General features: G+C 42.1%; 1 protein-coding gene across 1 annotated transcript; it reads right to left on the reverse strand.

Annotated features, from left to right (window-relative positions):
- Nucleotides 1-15,524: 15,524 nt before the first annotated feature.
- SLITRK4 (SLIT and NTRK like family member 4) lies at nucleotides 15,525-18,041 on the reverse strand. The gene has a single exon (XM_068534127.1). It carries the CDS (start codon nucleotides 18,039-18,041, stop codon nucleotides 15,525-15,527), a length of 2,517 nt encoding a protein of 838 aa, XP_068390228.1.
- Between the last annotated feature and the right edge of the window lie 3,605 nt (nucleotides 18,042-21,646).

Here is a 21,646-nt window from a genome sequence, read left to right on the forward strand (position 1 = left end):
ATAGATGCATCCTGAGTATATCTTGAATAAATGATTTCCTTCCTCCCAACACTATCTTCATTTAAGCCATCACTTAAATGTTATTGATCATTTGGTCTCTAATACCTTGGGTCATCACTGACTCTTCTTTCTTCCTACTCTGCATGTAACTATTTGTCTTTTTGTGTGTTTCATGTCTTGTCCTCTAAACCCACATCATGTATCATCTATAGCAGTGTTTCCCAAGCTTTTATTCCATCCCACTGGAACTCAGGGATATGATACTTCTATTAGGAACAATAGATCCTATCAGTAACGATTCTGAAAGGTGGGGGTAGAGACAAGATTTTTAAAAATATATATGTGATTACCCTGCCCTTAAAATTTTTTTAAATTTATATATATATATTTTTTATTGGAGTATAGTTGATTTACAATGTTGTGTTAGTTTCTGTTGTACAGCAAAGTGAATCAGTTATACATATACATATATCCACTCTTTTTTAGATTCTTTTACCATATAGGTCACTACAGGGTATTGAGTCGAGTTCCCTGTGCTTGTAGGTCCTTATTAGTTATCTATTTTATATATAGTAGTGTGTATATGTCAATCTCAATCTCCCAATTTATCCCTCCCCCCTTTCCCCATGGTAACCATAAGTTTGTTTGCTTTTTACATCTGTGACTCTATTTCTGTTTTGTAAATAAGTTCATTTGTACCTTTTTTATGGATTCCACATATAAGCAATATCATATGATATTTGTCTTTCTCTGTCTGACTTACTTCACTCAGTATGACAATCTCTAGGTCCATCCATGTTGCTGCAAATATGCCCCTAAAATTTTGTTCCAGATTTCAAGGCAGGGCATGCCTCCTTACTCCTCATGGATCTAGACTGCAGTAACTGCATCCACGGTAGATTAGATTATTGTTTAGCAAATACTCACTCTCTCCCCTTTAACCTCCATGGGAGGAATATTTTTCCCTGCCCCTTTGATGTTGGACTTGCCTGTGTAATTGCTTTGGTCAATGACATTATACAAGTAGAGGTTTGATATGTACTTGCATGGTTGGGCTTGTCCTCTTGCGCTTCTGAAATTGCTTTGAGAAGAGCTTCCTCTGGATGACCAGCTAGTCTCAGAAGAATGAGAGACACATGAAAAAGACAGAACTGAAACCACAGACTGGAACCAAGCCAGCCTAGATTAGCCAACCCGCACACCTGCAGTCTATAGCAGAGCCTTCATAGCTGACCCACAGACCCATAGCCTGAAGCAAAGCCACCCCAGCCAACTTGTGATGTATGCTGTTGAGTATCCAGGTAATTCTTTCATCCAGCAGAAACTGACCGATATCCTAACTTTCTAATTATCTTAATAACATCCTAATCATCTTCTTGCCTTCAAAATTCTCTCTCCAATACCCAGAGTATCAGACAAAACTTCCTAAAATAAAAAGTTCAGATTATGTCACTCTCTTCTCAAAATTCACCAATGGCTCCCCACTGCCTGCAGAATAAAATACAAATATCTTAGCATGGAATCCAAAGCCCTTCATAATTTGATGCCAAACTCTCTCTTTCAGACTTCATCTGCTGTCATACCCGTGACTAAATTGACTGACTCAGTAAATATCTGTTCACCACCTACTACGTACCAGGTACTATGCTCAGCACTGGTGATATAAGATGAACAGAATATGGATTTTAATTGGAGAGACAGATAAGAAAACCTGCAATTTTGATACAAGGTACAAGCGTTGATACAGGAGTCAGCACAGGGTACTATGGGGATGTCTAGGAGAGGCTTCCTGAGGGAGGTGGTGAGTAAGCTGAGATCTAAGATGAGAATAGAAATCAACCCAGCAAAGAGAGGAGACAAAGGGAGGTTTAGGCAGAGAGATGCAGCTGCATGTTCAAAGGCCTGAGGATAAGAGAGCATAGCACGTTCACATAATTGCAGACATTTCGTTCAGTGTGCCACATAGAATATCAAGGGAAAGAGGGTAACAAAAGCAGGAGGTTAGAGAAGACAAGCAGAGGCCCAGCCATGCTGAGTAGGTAGACCATGCACAGTAAAGAGTTTACATTTTGTAGGAGCCAGGTAGCAGAGTACAGAAAAGTCTGGAGTCTATAGCCCAGATGCCTGGGTCTGTTTTCCAGCTCTGGTACTTACTTGTGTGTAACCTTAGGCAAGTTTTAAAAATCTCCCTCTGCCTCCATTTCTTCATCTGTGAACTGGGGACAGTAGTAGCGCCTCCAACATAAAGTTATTATAAGAATTAATTTAGATGGCACACACTCAATGCTTAGCACAGTGGCTGGCATGTAATAAGCATTCAATACATGAGTACGATTTTTAGCTATTTTTGTCGTACCCTAAAGGCAATGGGAAGTCATTGAAGGGATTTGTATGTGACTGAAAGATTAAGATGACTGTGGCCGATCTTGTGTGGAAAATGGATGTGAGGCAGCTGGGGGTGGGAGAGCAGCAAGGAGGCTTCGGCAGAGATCCAGGAAAGCAGTAATGGCTGGCGGCCTGGACCAATATGGCAGCAATGAGGTATAAAGGACAGAACTTGGGGAGAAGCCCCAGACTTTGCTGATGTGGGGTGAAGGACAGGTTGGGACTCAGGATGACACCTGGGTTTCTGTTTGTAGTGACCAGGTAGCTGAAAGACTGGCCATCAGGATGGCAAAGACTGGAAGAACATTCTGTGCAGGGAGGATGATGAGATCAGTCTGACACGTATGGAGCCTGAGGGAGCTGTGATTCTTCTAGTTGGAGAGGGCGGGTAAGCAGGGAGAGAGATCCCTCAGGAGGCACGTGCTCTAGCCACACTGAACCACCCAGTATCTTGAGAACAGCGGGCTCTCCCAACCCTCTCTGCCTTTACACAAACTGTTCTCTCAGCCGAAACTTACCTCTCCACCTATCAAGTAGATAACCAACAAGGACCTACTGTGTAGCACAGGGAACTTGGCTCAATATTCTGTAATAACCTAAATGGGAGAAGAATGGATACTTGTATGGGTATAACAGAATCACTTTGCTGTACACCTGTAACTAACACATCGTTGTTAATCAACTAAACTCCAATATAAAATAAAAATTAAAAAAATTCCAACCCAGCCTTCAAAGGTTAAGGTCAACATGAACATCGGTTTATGGGGCACATTGTCTTTATATCAGAGAACTGAAGACGTGATAGTCTACTCATTTGGTCACTTTCACACCTGCCTCCTCTAATAGGTTGTGATCTCCATGGCCAACTCTTCTGCATCCTCCAGCCCTCAACCCAGAGAAGACCCAGAGTAGACACTCAGTGAATGTGTATTACCTTCAATTTAAAGAACACACTTTATGAAGGAAATGTGGCTGTAGTGGGCAGGGGTGTGAGTAGTGTTATCCTGGCAGAATTTGCTCCAATTCAAAGCCCACAGCCAACAACTGAAGCTCCAAGATTCCCCTATTTGTTCCTCATCCCTGGCAGGGCCAGAAGCACTGGGCATGAGGCCTCTCAAAAAGTGCTGGAGTTTGGTGACCTTCTGTCACATCCTACCTTGATGCCCTCTGGTGCTGACTCTAGGTGCTCACTTTGACCTCCTGCCCTGGATACGACTCTGCCACTGGCTTTGCTGTTTCCAACCCCCTTTCCTCTGGAATTCCAAGTTTTCCTTGCACTCATCTTTTTTTTTTTTTTGGCTGTGCCGCGCGGCATGCGGGATCCCTGTTCCCCGACCAGGGATGGAACCTGCACCCCCTGCATTGGAAGCACAGTGTCTTAACCACTGGACCGCCAGGGAAGTCCCTCCTTGCATTCATCTTTTGCTTCCACATTGCCCAGTATTCCGGTCCGGATTCTTGTCTCATTTCTCAGACCATCTCCATCTGTGGTGTATTTGTCTGTGATTCTGTCTTCTGTCAGGGCATGGAGTCCCACAGCTGTTCTGACATTTGGCTTGGCTGCATTTCAAGTGGGACTGGTACCAGAAAAGCCTGGTGAGGTCGCACTGATGTCTCTCGGCAGCCTTGGCCGTGGTCAGCCGCTCCATCCCTCTTCTGTTCCCAGGACCCCACAGCCTCCTGGCTTTCCCTCTAGCTGTCTGCTTCTGATCTCTCTTTTTTGCAGGTGCTTTCTCTTCCAAGTTATCATAACAGTAGAGATTCTTACAATTTCATGTAGATAAGAATAACCTGGGAAGCGTTAAAATGCACGTTCTCGGGCCCTGCCCGCAGATACTCAGATTCAGAAGAAGCCCGAGAGTCTGGAGTTTAACACATACCTCAGGTGATTCTGATACAGATGGTGCTTAAAGCGCCTGCACTCCTTGCTGGGCGTTGTCTTCTCGTTCTGTGACCTCCTTCTGTGACCTTCCGTGTCAGGGATGACGATTCTCAATTCTGTCCCTGGCCTAACGTGCTGCTCAGAGCTCCTGCTGGACCAAGGCAGCCACCTGCCTGCCAACTTGAAGACTTCGAGCCCATTTCAAATTTAACACATTCAACGTGGAACTCTTACTCTCTTGACATCTCCTCTCCACAGCCCCAGTCCCTAGAGTTCCTCAGCTCAGTGAATGGCAACTCCATCAGCCCAGTCAGTCATGGCAGAGAACTCCGAGAAGCCTCCTTGACTCCCTTGTCACTCTGACTTTCATATCTATCAGCAAGGCCTGCGGAGTCTACATTGAAAACATCGATCACAACCATCTACTTTCTTCATCTGGAACAGCTTAGATCTCATTCATCTTGCTTGTTTCCTCCCTTACACTCTGCTCCTCACTCCCTCTAGTTCAGCCTCAATAAAACAGTCAGTAGTCTGTCCAAAAACAACCTAGTCATGTCACCTCAATGCCTTTTCAAACCTTCATCTACTTCCCAAAGCACCTGGAAGTCAGAAGCCTACCAGGTCCTTCACCACCAGCATGTATGGCCTATGGGACAAATCCATCCCACCACCTGTTTTGTTAATAAAGTTTGATTGGAACCTAGCCACACGCATTTGTCTACTTACTGCCTATGGGTACTTTCATGCTACAATGGCAGAGTTGACTGCTTGTCACAAAGACCCTATGGCTCACAAGCCTCAAGTATTTGATATCTGGCGCTGTGCAGAACAAGTCTGCCAGCCCCTGGTCTGGCCCCTGCCTGCATCACCAGCACCATAGAATGAGCTCTTTCCCACATCAGGGGTTTAGCGCATGTTGTTCCCTCAGCCTCAAAGGCCTTCTCTCAACCCTGCATTTCAAAAACTCATTTATAATCACCCTTCAGGAATTTAAATGTCATTTCCACAGGAGAGCCGTAGCTAACTGATGCCCCCTTCTCCCCAGGCCAATATGAAGAAGGTTGACTGAATGAAAGCCACTGAGGGGACCTCACGTGGGTCTTTAGGGGAGTGGGTTTAAGTCAGTCTCCCAGTTCGGATGGATGTGAGCTTCACCAGCTTTACAAGAGCTGTGACTGAAGGAAAGCGAGGGAGGCCTCCTAGTCCACGGCTTGTCACAGGCCTGACATGCTACCCTGTGGCCTAAAGGAGTCTCCTCCTCTACCCTTCAATCTTGTCTCTTAAAAATGCAAGAACCTCTGAGAATACTGATGTACTCATGTGCACGTGAATCAGCTGCAATGTGAATTTGGTATCTGAATGTGAATCAGGTAGAAAGAATAACCTTAAACAGAATCAGAGTTTTACTGGGGGTGGAGAGGTTACTCTTAGAGCCTGTGGCCCGTGTTGCAGAAGAGGCTGTCTGAGGGAGGGGCAGCGGGCCGGGGTGGGGGTGACGTGGTGGCATCCGTGGGCATGCGGACAAGAGAGAGGGGAGAACAGTCAGTACTCCTTCCTCTAATAAACATCTTCGCATGTCAGCAACAAATCAAACTAAATATGCTTATTCCCTTCTATTCTTCTCTACTTACACACAAAAAATTAGGCAGAGGTTATTTATACATTTAACACTGTGACTATTTCAGAAGTCAAGTACGATTCCCAAGTGTGAAACTGCTCATTTTGAATGAGTTACTAACTCGTACCTGAAGGAATACGTTTTGTAATTAAAGGTGTCAGTGAATGCTCAGTAGTCATTTTTTTTTCACTTTTTTTTTTTTTGGCCATGCAGAGCGGCATGCGGTATCTTCCCTGACCAAGGATCAAACCTGTGCCCCGTGCATTGGGAGCACGGAGTCGTAACCACTGGACCGCCAGGAAAGTCCCAAGTAGTCAGTTTTACGGGGGGCACTTTTAACGTGGCTTAATGAAGACAAATTCACAATTGCTGAGTGATCTTGGATGTCCTCAGAATCTTTAAAAACTAACAGCAGCCAAAATAAACAACTGGAAACCCCTGAGGTCTGAAGGGTTTTTTTCCCCTTTCTTTTCATTTTTTTTTTTTTTAAGAAAACTTTCTCTCTCTATAGAATGAAATTCAAAGAAGAAGTTCTGAGAGTATTTTTTTATAGTTCAGATAATTTATAGTTGCTATTCTGAATATAGTCTGTTGAGCTATAACCTGAATTTAAATTCTTTGGAATAATTTTCAATTCTATCTAATTGAGGGTAAATAATAAAAAAAAAATAGACCCAACTCCAATTAGAGAAGATGATATTGCAATAAACTAACCTTTGTGTTCCATTTGCCAAGCTCAAGAAATAACCTCAAAATTGAAACCTAGGATTGAGATAATAAATAGAAGCACGTCTTACCATTTCTTGTGTGAGGTTGTTACTATAGTGCCATCTTCAGTGCAATGTACAAAGGAGGTTGTTTTTTTCCTTTATAAAAAAAAATTAAACATCAGAGAGTACTCTTTTTGTAATGTTCACAACATGAAAATGCTAAAAATGAGAGTGAAATTTATGTCTCTTTTAAAATGATGTTTAATATGTAACTGGAACTTTGGGTTATGGATTTGTTATTCTACTGTCTAGCAGGTAACATGTAATAGTAATTAAACTACTATAGATCTGGTATTTGAATGTTTGGGAGCAAATACATATTTAACTTGCTGGATAAATGACTTCAGGGTATAAATTAGAGAATCCTTGGATCTTAGAGTTAAGAGTGTTCTCCAAGATCATCTGGTCTAAATTTGCATTCAAATACATTTTTTTGAATGACATTCATCCTCCTTGTCAGAACCATTCGAACTTTGGACACCTCCGTGGACAAAGAATTCTGTATTTGGGAATCTAGCTCATTCCAGTTATAGGCTGCCATAAAACCTTATGGAAAATGTCCTTCTGCCACATTGGAATGTTTCCCTGAAGCGTCACCCACAGATCTTCACTCTCCCCTCTGGAACTTCCAATAGAACAGTGTAATGGAAATAACATTATCCTGTGAGTCAGGAGAATCAGGCCGTAGACCAGATTGGCCTTCATGTGTTGTTTGACATTGGGCAAGTCACCTTCCCGCTCAAGCCCTAGTTGCTCTTCCAAAAGGAAAGGAATTGGAACAAAACGATCTGATTTGGAAATTCAATGGGTGTGTATGCTCCCATCTTCTTATAATGGTTCTTAAACATTGAAGACGACTACTCACCAACAGGGTCTTGATTTAAGCCCACTCTGATGACATTTCAGATGGAATAAAGACTGTTTAGAACAGTCTCACTTGGTTATAGTAAGAGCACTATTTAGAAACTGTCGTTCTCCAATGTGTTTACATTCAAATGAGCAGCTGAAATCAGATATGCATTTGGGATTAAATAACCAAGTTACTGCTCACACATCCTACACTGCGGCACAGTCTAGGCAACCAAGAGGATTATGCAGAGTCTGTACAGAGTCCTACTTCTCTCACGATGCACACATTGAAGCCTACAAAAAGTCAACAAGTTCCAAGGAAGGTGATCTCACTGGAATTTTAATAAAATGTCTGTATTGGGGTTCTCTTAAAATCCCTCTTTTCCTAAGGACACACTAGTTCTCTTCTTAATCCTGATGGTTTTATCCAGTTTACAATACATATTTCTGTGGAACTGCTTAGTTACACCTAGAAAAAAAAATGCTTTGTGAATTTTCATGGTGCCAAGTCTGAGCAAAGGAATATTTCCTGAAATAGAGGGTGCAAGGAGAAAGTAACAGCCATGTTTATAAGCAACACATGACAAACCTGCCCACATATCAGCAATAATATACTACTTGAGTTACTGCAGGGACTCCAGAGTGCAACCTGATTTTTTTGAATCCAGCTCAGGAGAGAAAGCATTGCACTCCAATTCCAATGCAAGGAAATCTAAAATGCAAGAAATCCTAACGTTGACTTGTTTCCTGATAACTCACTCTCTCTTCTTATAATTATTTTTGTGTCAGCAAGACTTCCTTTTAAATCAATCACTTAGTGTACTACATTTTCTATATTTCTAGAAGTTATAGAAGGAAATGAGCAGATAGAAGTGTGATGATTCTTTCTATAAATAACTGTGAGTTTCCAGGGTGGAGATTACCCTCCACTTTGACAGAGCTATGAATAAAACAACCAGTAGCTGCTGTGGGCTGGAAGATAGCTGGTAAATAAAAACAAATATAGCAATGTGGGAAATACGTACAACGGAATGATCTCTAGTTGTGATATTACAGAGGCAAATAGATGCTTGGACATAGAATCCTAGATTTTTTGTGTGTACTGCCACTGACAATGAAACAACAGTGAAAAAAAATCTCCCTAAACTAGCCCATGCCATAGATGACGTTGGCTGTTTATAACAGCAGAAGAGAAGAATTTCCAGCAGGGAGGACTTGGCAAATGTGACACATCCCGCTATGGAGCAAGGGGACCCATGGCAGAGACATGGCTTCCTGGGGGTTCTAGCAGGAAATGGCTTCTGAAATACGCACTTGGTAATTTGTATTGAAATACAATTTCTGAAAACAAACCAAAAGGCCTAGCAGCTTTTTACCACAAGATTAGGAACCCAAATATTTGTATCGATTTATTTTGCCTCCTATCAAAAGTCATTATATGTAATATGCATGTTTCACCTCCTATTCTCATTAAACACATTTGCTATTTATTGGTTTTTTTTACAGCTAGAGCTGCACCAGGAGGCCCTGACAATAAGTCCGTCCATGATGACAGTCATCCCAGGCAAGAATTCCATGGAGGCTGAAAAGGTAACTAAGTTGTTTTCATTGACCAGTGAATTCTTTAAAAACCTGAATTACTAGTGTTGTGTTGATACAGCCTGGTTTTCCTATATATCTAAAAGAAATGAAGCAGAGAGAGAGAGTAGGGAGAAAGGAGTCTAAGATTTGACATATTTTACCATGATCCTTGTTCTCTTAATACTCGTTTGCCAGAGCTCTTTAGTCATTTTGACCTGCTTTTTCTTCTTTTTTTAACCTCCATGTTCTAATAATTTCAAATCAAACCCTCATCCTGGGGTTCTTCATTTTGGATCTAGATGTCCCTACCTGGTTCTCTGGATAATATTTGTGAAAGGTAGTAGCCACACTGATTTGCACCATGGTTGGTTACCTGGCAATTCCATACTGCACTATACAACAAGGAAGCTTAGAGACTGAGGACGATAATTATGATAAAGTTAACAAATAAGGAAAATAAAAAGCAAATCTCAAGACAGTAGACATTACTGAAATCCAAGCAAGTCCTGGGAGATAAACAGGGCCTAATTTCTACTATCTATGCCACAGTGGTCAAGCTGCAATTTAAAGTGAAGCAAAAAGAAGGCAAATTATCATTTGGGCCCTAACACCTACTTTGATCTGAAAAATCTACATAGTCAGGGCAGAAACATTGTATTTGTTTACATCAACTAAATAATTCCCTTTGTGCATAATTCACTCTTTGCATGTATTCCTCTCTCTGTGTGTGTGTGTGTGTGTGTGTGTGTGTGTGTAGGTAGGTAGACCTGGCCTGCTGTATAAACTAATGGAACAATGCATCATCTAAAAACCAGATTATTTGCATTTCTTTTTGATGTTAAGCTTTACTAATGTCACACTAATAAACACACTGAATGGCTACAAATATGACCTATAAGGAAAGACTTATTAGTGAAAACAGCATTAAAATTACTGAGTATCAACTCCAGAATTTTACCACAATGGTTCAGTTTACATGGAACAATGATGGAAATATACATTGCAAGTCTTAATAGGGAGAACAGAACTCACTATCATTTTCGAAGGCTGCCATGAGCGGTAGCCACTGCCCAACATGGCTTCCTCAGGCTGGTAACCAGCAGTGTATGACACGAGCTAGTATTTGTGAGGTGCCAACTAAGAGAAATAGATTGTTTAGGAACTTTAGATGACTATTGGCTTCCTATAGCTAATTTGAGAGTGATATTTTATATTTTTCATTACATATTCAGATCATCGCTCTGAAGGCCTTATTCATGAGCTTTTTAAGTTAAACAAGTAATTTCTCATTTTTGTTGTATTATTGAATCACCAGAATTTCTATTTAGCCAGCGTATACAAAAGCAAACGAAGGTGGAGGGCTGAGTAATTCTTTCCTGGTTCTGGGTTCTATAGTCAGCGGATCTACTAATTATGATTTAATGAAACATTTGAATCTTTTTATTCTCAGTAGCAATTATTTGGCTCAAAGTATTCAAGTAGTTGTCTCAGAGCCCTCGTTCATGTTTCCTCTGTAGACATAGGAAACAACAGGCTAAAAATAATCTTTAAAGAATTAAAAAGTCACAGAGTTTCATACGAGATAGACAACGCAGTTTTCCTTCCTTGAGTAACCTTTCTAAAATGCAATCTTATCAACCAGTGGAAACTGAAACAAATGAAATTCAAAATTAGACTAAGGGCAGTTTTGTACAAAATAAATTATTAAAATTCATTTAGCCTCCCATTTGCTTTTAATTTAACAAAGGACAGATTCCCCAGCAAATCCGAGATTGAAGGTTAACAATTGAACTTGAGATTTGTTGCCAGTGAATGAAGCCACAAGCAGGATATTTTAGCTCAGCCCATCTGACCATAGGGACTAACTGACTGAGCACTGGAAATGAAGCCAAACCTTTATTTGATGCCCCTTGTCTATATAACTGACTGGCTGGGACCCAAAGCCCTGTGCTCAGTACTTAAAAAAACTAAAATGTCACACCATCACGTGATGTATTTCCTGTGATACATAAAACATTTAGTCCAGAAGTATTCATACGTGCTATCTATACTGTTCAGGTCTTCAGCATAGCTGGCTATAGAGCTAGACCACAGCAATGTTAATTTATGTTCTCTCTCTGTTTCCCTCTGTCTTTCCATCTCTTCCCATAAGAAAACATGCCTTAAGTCCAATTTATTGGCCTGTTTATAATTTTTCCTGCCTTCAAATTAACCATAATGCAGTTGGTTCATTTTTCTCAACCAAATGATGGATTGATGATTTTGGTCATCTTTGAAAGAACCAAATAAAAATCACGGTCAACCCCAGAAATGGGTAATTAACTGTAACCAATCAAGCTGGCCGTGGATTATAGAGGACCTGAAGTTTTCTAAAAGTATTTAAATAGTTAAGATTGAATATTAATATTTGCTTATCTGCAGTTATGTCAGATTCCAACTGATTCATGGGAATGGGGAAGAATCAAAGCATGTTGATCTTGGCACTGTTTGGCTCTTCTCCAAAGAGGCTGCCAGTGGAAAGGAATACAAATTGCAAAGATGTTCGAAAGGAAAACATCTCTTAACATAGATTTAGCAATTAAGTTTAATACAAACAGTATTCTAAAGCTCTGTGTCTTACCCTCAAATCTGGGTGTAAAGATCAATTTGGGTACTGCTTTATTTCTTCTGAAAAATAGTGGAAAGATAAATATATTTAACAAAGTGTTGCTTCAGAAATACCATTGTAGCGAACAATTTTATTAATACTTTCATAAAAATGGCATTTAATAAAGACTCTCTAATACCTTGATGTTATTAAAAGCAAACAAAAGTCATTAAAACAGTTCCTTTCTGTGATTTACATTAGCTTTTATAGCATTACTTGATTTTTGTCTTATAAACTAACCTAAATACTAATAATCAAATCAGGGTAAAAACAATACAATGTATTTTCTTTACTTTATTTCAAAATAGTGATTATAAATACATTCTTAATATATTTTCTCCCCAGCTCTTTGGATGCGACAATAACAACAACAACAAAAAAAACTCACTGTGCTCATTTCATACAATGTCAATGTACAAATCATGCAAAAGATATCATAGATTAATATTACTGCCATACATTTCTAGATGTGTTGTTATTTCTGCAACACCTGTTGACGTTACTCATGAGGCCATGCCCTGTATAATGTATGCATCCTTATGGCTTAAAGAAATTAAGTGTTTTTTAAAATCAACGAAAGAAAGCTGGTCTTGAAATGATTTTCCTATTAATATATTTATTCACTTTATCATTCAGAATGGAAAACTAAATATAGAATATAAATTGACTTATAGACTTGAATCACCATATTTTAATAGCTGCTTTCTCATAAAATTACACAAAGATTTCCTTTTAAAGAATGGAATCATCTTTATTGATTTCATAAAAAAATAATTTAAAACTTGATTTATATTCCATGGACATAATATATTATCTCCACCTCTTCACTGATTTCAAAGGATCTAATTGCCTTTGCCACCATTCTAACAGAGTCCAAACACATGATACAATGCCAAGAAGCCCATGATGTGTCAGACCACATTAGAAATGAGCTCTTCTTGGATTTTCTGGATTTGAATCAAATTCCACTAAAAATGCTGTACCGACATATAGATCATTCCTCAAGGGGTTAAGCTAACATCAAGGTTATAGTTGAAACCAACACACAATGTAGATAACAGTATTTTAACTGCTCTTGTACTCAACTCAAAACTTATGCCTAACTACATTATCATAAAATGTACAAGTAGAACTAATGAGAGACAGGTGTAAATTCATATACATTGTATAAGGTAGGCACAATGACTTCAGTTAAGGAAAATAGATCAGCCTTAACCAAGGATTTGTTACTGTCATTCACTTACAATTAGAACCTCCAAAGAACCACATACATTTAAATTATTATTATTATTTTTTTGGAAAAGATGAACATTTATACCTTTCAGAAGAAGAGTATGAGATAGCCAATACGCTACAGCAAGCTTTGAGATGGAGGCAGGTACTCTCGCCATTGAAACCTCTTCAAAGCATCACCACACTGAATAAAAGCCATCATCCCAATGACCTATCATCCCCAGATCATGGATAGAGCTTTCCGGTTCCTCCCATAAGCACCTACTTAAGATTCCTCAATCCATACTTTATTGACAGAATAAACTAAAACTTTCTTTGCAGCTTTCCCGTCTTTATCCTGTCAGTATGCATTAGGAGCCCTTTAATCCATGGATGCATGCAAGCATGGTAACGGCATATTAAAAGTTCTTATGAAATTGTAGATGCAAACAGGCTGCTGGGCACACATCTTCATGTCTTTTCTTTCAAGATCAGAAAGCAAGTATTTGTTTATTTATTTTTAATATTCATATAAAGTTTTCACAGACATTGTCATGAAAATTAAAATTACACATTAAAGTTTTAAGAGCACCAGCACATACATATGGAGACAATTTATTTTGCTATTTAACAAAAATCTCCAAATTATCTATATGTATGCATGTACACCCAAACACACACACACACCCCTCCAAGAACGCCAAGTTGTTTGTTTGTTTGTTTTTTATCTTGCAACAAACACATAAAGCCCTGGAATTAGTCATTAATAAAGGGACTGCTGTTACGACCTTAACCATAATATCATTTTAGAAGCTGCACCAAAACACGTGCCACTTGAAATTCATGAAGAAGGCCTACGTTTACCTTCTTGGTCACCTTACTGATCAATACAGTAATTATAAAGACATGGAACAGGAAAAATATACATATGCAGGCAGGCCAAGAAGGCAGTGTGTTTCAGGATGTTCCTTTGCTAATCAGGAGAACCTAAAAATATTAAAATATCTCCCATGATCAAGTGCTTCCTTCCTTTGACCAATTTTGACTTAGAAGTTAACAGCAGAAGCAAACACAGTGGCATATCATTTGTACTTGCAGACTGTGAACTCATCTGAGACCAATGAAAGCATTTTACAGTGTGGCTTTGATAGCCACGATTACCATGATGTTTACTGTTCTACTTGATTATCTGATAGTAGTCAGAATGATGAAAGAACAGGATACTGATGCATACAAGATATAACTATTAACCTTACTCATTAATTTTTTAAATATTTGTAGTGAAAACTATTTGAATTCAGTTCATAGAATCCTGAAAAGCAAGACAAGTGATGGCAAATGACAACTGCCCCACACACAGTCTATAAAACAAAGGAACCTATTTTAAAATGCACAGTTGGTAACAAATCTGAAGATAATATGCTAAATTCTCAAGAATAGCACAGAACTGTTTTTTTGTACTTTTGTTTTTTGTGTGTTTTTTTGTTTTGTTTTGTTTTTAAATGATACCTGATCACAATGTCCAGAATATTTCTGTACACATAAGCTTCAGTTTCAGTTTGGTATATTTTTGCTGTCTAAATGTATACTTATTGATAAATTCCCTGTGATCAGGAAAACAAGTCAGGCATATTAAATACAGATTAAGGAGTACATATTTTCCTATTTAGTATACAAAGTACTTCATAAATATGAATTATGTTACAAAAATAGCTTTGGGTGCGCTCACACGGTAAGCACTTTGCTAATTTTGGACAACCTTTAAAGGATTGTGGGTATTTCACATAACTGAGAACAAACTCTAATATTAGTTGAATTTGAGCCATGTTTAATTCTGATAAACATCACGTATTTCTTCAGATCACCACAAACGCTAGGTAACTCACGTTGATTTTTTTTTTCTCTTTTAGGTTTTATGCCTAGACAGGTAATGCTTAAAGTGTTCAAATTTATTTTATAGTTATGTAATGCATGGTATATTTTAAACAAATATTTGCACAATTTAACATTATAAATCCAGCAGTTTCAAGATGCAGGCCGTAAAGGTTACCGATTTACAAATACTATCGAATGTTCTCTCTTGGCATGCTTTTTTTTTTTTTTTTTTAACTTTTCAGAGAATCTCTACACAGAGTTGTTACAATGCCACAAATCAAAAGGAATATTCCAGTTCCACCAACTGAATCTACGTGCAAGATGAAGGACCCAGCTGAGGTACAAACACTGGTACAGTTTTCTTGAGTTTGCTTTACAGAGCACAGAGACGAAGGTTTTGCATTGGGGTACAAAACAGATTTGCCTCTTGAGGTTAAATTCAGTGAATTATGTATATAAAGCATCCCTTTGGCAATAGAGTTTGCAGTATCCCCACAGGACTCCACAGTATAGGTTTTATGTAGTAAAATCTATTAAGGGAATTCTCTTCTACGGGACACATCTTTGCAGCTACAGTTAATGAGACACCCTTGGAAACACCTGCCTCTATGCCTATTGATAATATAGTATTTGGAAGTTAGAAGTCAACAAAAGGCACTTTCATCATTAAATAAATGTCCTCTGTAGGAAGTAAGATTGCATGACCTAGATCTTGTTCAAAGCTGTCTGCTCCTCAAGGACCTGTAGGTAGTCGGGGGAACTCTGGAGTTTTGCCTTCAGTTCAAAATACTCACTGCTCTTCCTTTGCTCCACAACAATTTTACTGTGGTTGCCGCCTATCAGTGACTTCTTGTTTTTTTTGTCTTGTTGTTTTTCAGGATAGCGGATCTCAAAGCCACTGACGCCTATGCTATTGTACTCCTTTTTGCTTTCGAGAAAATTCTGAATAAACACATTGGAATCCCTGCTCGGGAATAATTCATCCAGCTCATCGATGGTGCTCAGTCTCTTCCTGGTATCCACTTGCAATACATCTTTCTCCTTGTCGGGGACATTTCTCATCATGACTTTCTGGCCTGGAGGATCGGAAAACATAAACCCGGTTTCGGATTCTTTCAAACCACACGTGTGGCTCTTGCTCATCTGCTCTATGGTTTGCGGAATGAAAGCTTCTGTGCCCAGTCCGTCTTTTTTGTTGGTTTTGTGGTCGTGTTTTCTCAGCTGCAGCTGCACAGAGCCGCACTCAGGGTTCCCCAGGCCTTCGTGCTTCACCGTGGGCTTCTTGTTTCGTCTCAGCACGAAAACAAGAAGGCAGAAAGCCACAAACACAGTTAAGATGAGGACCACTAAGATGCTGAGGATTAAAATCGACAGAGGCACTGGACCACCGGGAGGACTGCGAATGGGCCCCAGCGGGGTGGTGAATGTAACGGCAGGTGCAGGGCTTGTGAAGGGTGCCGATGGCTTGTTTAAGAGCTTGGGACATAAGATTTCATTTTTGAGGGACTTCAGTTCGATGTTGGCAAACTGCACGGGTGTCTCACACTTCAGTTCTTTCATGACAATCCCGTCTTTCAGCTTCTCCAGCCACAGCTTTAATGCCACCAAGTCACAAGTGCAGTCCCATGGGTTGCCCTCCAAGTCGATCTGCGTAAGAGACTGCAGCTGATCCAGGACCCCGCTGACAGGCAGGTACATGAACTTGTTGTTCCTCAGGTTCAGTCTAGCAAGGGGTGCTCCTGAGAAAATGTACACGGGCAGGCTCTTTAAGAGATTATTATTTAAGTACAGGAGCTGCAAGTTTGGCATCGAGTCAAAGGTGCCCGCTAAGATTTCCTTAATCAAGTTGTATTCCAAATACAGATACTGCAGGTTATGAAGGCCTGAAAATATTTCGGGATAGAGTCTTTCGATCTGATTGCCATTGAGATACAGCCTGCGTAAATTCGTGAGATTGCGGAATATGTCTCCCTTGATCACGGTAATCTGATTGCTGCCTAAATGAAGCAGATCGAGTCCTTCGAACTCGGTGAAGTCGGAGATGTCCACATCTTTGATGCTGTTACCGTTGACGTGCAACTTCTTGGCATTTAAAGGTTTCGGTATCAGTTCAGACATGGACTGGATGTTTTTCTCTTGGCAGTTGACACTCAGTCCCAGATCTGAAGGATGGGTTTTGCAGAAGCAAGGTGCTGGGCAAGGTGTAAGAGGAGGCACCCTGGTTTGGTAAGAGACAATCTGGCTGAGATTGCGGTTGGAGAGGGCTTTGCCTGCCACAATTCCAGAGATCTTGGATGGATTTGTCGTTTTCGGTGGTTTGGTCACCAACCTGTGTAAGGACGTTTGGGTGGTGTGACCGTTGGGAGTGGTGTAGCCATTTTCCAGCTGAGACGGAGGGAGGACTCGCACGTCAAAATCACTGCCTGTGCCCATGGGGCATAATTCTTGTTTGTTGGTTTCTTTTAAAAGCCTTCCGTATAAGTCACTGGGCGTTTCACAGATAGCTTCTCCTATGTAAATGTTATATGGCATATTCTCCAGCCAAGCTTTTAAAGGCAACAAATCACAGCTACAGTTCCAAGGGTTATCTTCCAGTTGTAATTCGACGACACGGCCTATGTGTTCCAGAACTCCGATATAGGGGAGCTTCTGGATTCTGTTCCCTCGTATATCCAGATGGGTCAAAGATGCGAATCGGAAAATATTATCAGGAAGGAAGGAAATCAGATTGTCATTAAGAATGAGAACTTTCAGTTTGTGGAGCTTATTGAAAGCTCCGCGTTCAATATACTTGATTAAATTGTAGTCAGCCTGGAGATACTCCAAGTTCTCAATGCCAAGGAAAGTGTCAGCTCGGAGAATCTTTAATTCATTGTTGTTCAAGTGCAACTGCTTTAATGCACTGAGACCAAGGAAGGCTCCTCCCTCAATGTTCTGCAGTTTATTATTTCCCAGCTGCAGGGATACTGCATGTGAAAAATTCAAGAATGTATTTGGGTAGAGGATATTTAAAAAATTGTTTTGGAAATTGAGGTGATAAAAATTGGACCAAGGGGGTTTCAGCTGATTTGGCCTGTAGACTGAAACCTTCTCACAGTTGACATATAGCACATTCTCAACTGACACGCAGGAACACACATTGCAAATTTCCACCGATATGTCAGAATCTGCATTTGTTGAAGAAATCAGGGCTGACAAAATCAGAAAGAGCCAAAGAAACATCTTCTTGCAATCAGCAAACAACTTTACGCTTCTGAATAAAGAGAAATAATCTAAAAAATAAAAAGAAAACATTGTTTTCAATGATCATTACTTGAAGAAGAATTTGTGCTTAAATCATACCATAGCGAACACATGGCTATAATAATTAGCTTTGTATTTTTAAGGCACCCAAAACTCCAAGTATTCTCACTCAGTCAAACAAGAACCACCAAAAATACCATACATTTTATTTCCATGCCTGTAGTTTATGCAAATCTTACGTGTGCAGAACACACAACAAACAACAGGAAAAAAAGATTGCTGATCAGGCTTAAACCTGAACAATCTGAAAATCATTTTTTTTTTACTTGGACCACCAAATTTCACCCTTGAATCCAGACCTTAAGCTTCCTATTGGCGACTCAAATGACTGATCGCAGAACATCAACTATAGCACCACAAAGGAATTTCAATTTGTAAATGTCTACTCTCTAGGCTTCAGCTGGGTAAGAAGCCAGGCAGAGAAGATATTAGGGCCCTGGGTTCCATGAAGGATGGCGATGGGAGGACTGGGTGCCTGTAGAGGGGACAGTCAAAAGATCAAGATGGAAGAAACCCTAGAAAGATACTTGTCTGAGCTTCAGCCAAAGGTGAGCACATTGCCATGAATCAGTTCACTCCTGTACACTGCTCTACACTGCAAAAAAAACCAAAAAACAAAAAAGGCCCACAGATGACCCTGTGAGGTTCCAGAAAAATAACCAAGTAGAAGACGGCCAAATTTGAGTTTCAGGTAAATAAACGGTATCTAGCTTCCTGTCAGTCATTTCCCAAGCAGGGGGAAAAAAATGCCTTTTGTCTTTGGGTCCCCGAAAGCAGGAGAGAAACCTGCGTGCCCCTGCACTGCCTAGCTGATGTCCAGACAGCCTTCCCACCCCCCAAAATTGGCTCTCCTGCTTCCCTGGCCCTCTCCCATTCCTCTGTGTGCCATTTTGAACCCAGGTCCGACTAACGCTTGGCTCAGATGCTGATCTCCTTCACTTGGACCACAGACCGCCACTGCTGATGAAGAGGAGTTCACACACTACAATCCCTGGGTGGCTTTATCGGCAGCGCCAGATACATTTAGCACAGCCAGTGTTTGCCCTAAAATCATCAGTTCCCAAACACCCCCCTCCCAATATGACCACCCCCTGTCCCTGTCTACAAACAAATCAAGAATCACTTAGTGGAGTTTCATGCTTAGCAAATTAACCCGTGGCTGCCAATTCCTTCCATACTGCATGCATATACAAATACATGCGATGCTTCATGGAAAAGATTAAAAGGAACAGCAAGCACTGTGCATTTTACTGATGCAATTTTAGCCGTGTGAGTGTTTTCCATCTGGAATGGGAAGCTGGCCGCAATTTCAATATGGTTACCACCAAATATTAATTAAATAAATAAATTACCCAGGAACACACAATGAGGGAATGATACAAAGAGAGAAGTGTCACTCAGAAACTCCTTTGTTTATTTTGCCCACGAGGAATCAGCTAGTGATAAAACCGAACATGCCTCAAGGTAGACAATTCGTTAGCCACGACCCAGGAAGATTTGCATTTTGAGTAGTTTGGTTCGGAATACAGCCAGCACTGCCGAGATGCTCCTTGGCTGTCACATAGACGTGCATTTCCCCAATTCACAGTGATAGCTTGATTGGCAGTGCAGAAAGAAGTCATAATTTTAAAGTATGACATCATCCAAACTAACTTTCATTGTAAAATCAAAATTTCACATGCTCTTTGGCCTTCCTACAGATCTGGTTTTCAACAGCTACTCTGGTTCATTAGAGTCTTTTCTTGTTACTACCCCCGCCCTCCCCCCTCCCCCTCCCCCCGCCCCGCGCAAAGAAATTCAGAAGCAACCAAACCAAACCAAACACCTGGATACCTGAATTCAGTACAAAACCCAAGAACAAGGAGCATCAACAGATCCGAAATTGCATAAGGAGCTGCCCTCCTCCTCGTCATTTCTACTTTAAGTAGCAAGGGGGAAAAAAAGCGCAAGGACGAGCTAGAAGTTCCCAAATGCAGCTCGCATGAAACAGAAGCCGCAGGCAGCTGGAGGACGAAGCGAGGGAGAGGGGGAGTCGATCCGCCAAGGAGAGAGGGAAAGAGGGACTGAAAGGATAAGAGACCAAGGAGAAGCGGAGAGAGGAAGAAACAGAGCAAGGAGCAGGGAGCCCCCCAGAAGGGAAAGGGGCAATGAATGAAGCGAAAGAAACCTCATATTCACATGGTACCACAAAACATGTACATTTTAAAATCGGGGGAGGGGGGGAAGGCAAAAAGAAAAAAGCAAACCCACAAAGTATGAGTTGAGTACCAAAAGCCATCTCTCGGGGTGACCACGGCGGCCCGTCTCCCTATCCACCTCTCGGTCTCTCGCTCTCTGTGGCGCGCAAGACGCCCGGCTCCCACGGCCGGCCAGGACTGCACAAACCTGGCCTTACCACAAATCCGGCATCCACCCCAGCGCGGCGCCTGGCGCTCCGCTTCCGCGAGGAGGGACCCGACCTGCAGGGGGCCGACGGCCGGGGAGGGTGGGCCGAGGTGGCTTCCCCGGAGCCGGCACGGGAAACCTACGCCCTCCCGCCTAGGGCGCGCGTGGGGGGCTTCGCGGAGAGACGCGGTCCCCGCCGCCCCCTGTGCGCTACCTCGGGCCGGCAGCGACGCGGCTGGAGGGGCCTCCGGCGATGGCGCGTACCGCAATGTTTTGCCGCATCTCGGTGCCCGGAGCCGGCACGCAGCCCCCTCCCGGGTCCCGAGCCCGAGCGGCAGCCTCGTGAGCCGGGCAGCGGAGGCGGGGACCGCTCGGGATGTCGCGGGGGCCTTCAGCCCCGCTGCGCACACATTTCTCCGCGCGCTCCAGCCCCACAAGGGGCAGCTGCCGGAGTTTCCGTCGGCCTCTAATAGACCCGGGCGTGCGGTGGTTGAGGGGGAAGAGGTGGCCGGCTCAGGCCACGAGGGTGATGGCCACTGGGGCGTCACTGGCCCGCTTGTCACAGGCAGAGTGACCCTGCGGCTCCGTGGCCGAGAGCGGCGGCCCAGGCTCCCCCTTGCGCGCCCACCCCTACCCTTCCCCCAACGCCGGCCAGCCACATAATGCTGCTGTCACTAAGCCAGAAATCAGCTCAACATTCGGGCATCTTGCAAAGTCGCGCTGCCAGCGCTTGCCCGGCTTTGCAGGGTTTTATGAGTTACCCACCGGCCTCTCTCGTATTCCCTGTCTTGCCGGGTGCCAGCAGTCTCCGACCAGCTCGCGGGCCACTGCCTGGAGCCCCAGATCTACGTTCGCCTAGAGTGCCTGCGAGGGGGACGCAGAAAACAGAGCCCAGCCCAGCGCAGCGGCCCCGACAGCCCTTATCACCCTAGACAGGACACTTTCCCTGTCGCCCCGGCCGCCCGGGGGGCAGCGATGCTAAGGACACCAGATTCTTTTGGTCCTCAGGGACTTGCGACCGCGCCGTGGGCAGGCAAGCAGGGCGCGCGGGAGGCGGGAGGTAGCCACTACAGCCGCTTTGGCCACTCAGCTCGCCCCAAACCAACACGACCCAAACTAAAAATAATAAGCTACCTGCC

This window comes from Eschrichtius robustus, chromosome X (genome assembly GCF_028021215.1).
Source record: "Eschrichtius robustus isolate mEscRob2 chromosome X, mEscRob2.pri, whole genome shotgun sequence".
Classification (NCBI taxonomy): Eukaryota; Metazoa; Chordata; class Mammalia; order Artiodactyla; family Eschrichtiidae; genus Eschrichtius; species Eschrichtius robustus.

Coding starts and splice junctions, on each gene's coding strand:
- SLITRK4 (XM_068534127.1), bottom strand. CDS start 18,041: ATGTTTCTTTGGCTCTTTCTGATTTTGTCAGCCCTGATTTCTTCAACA.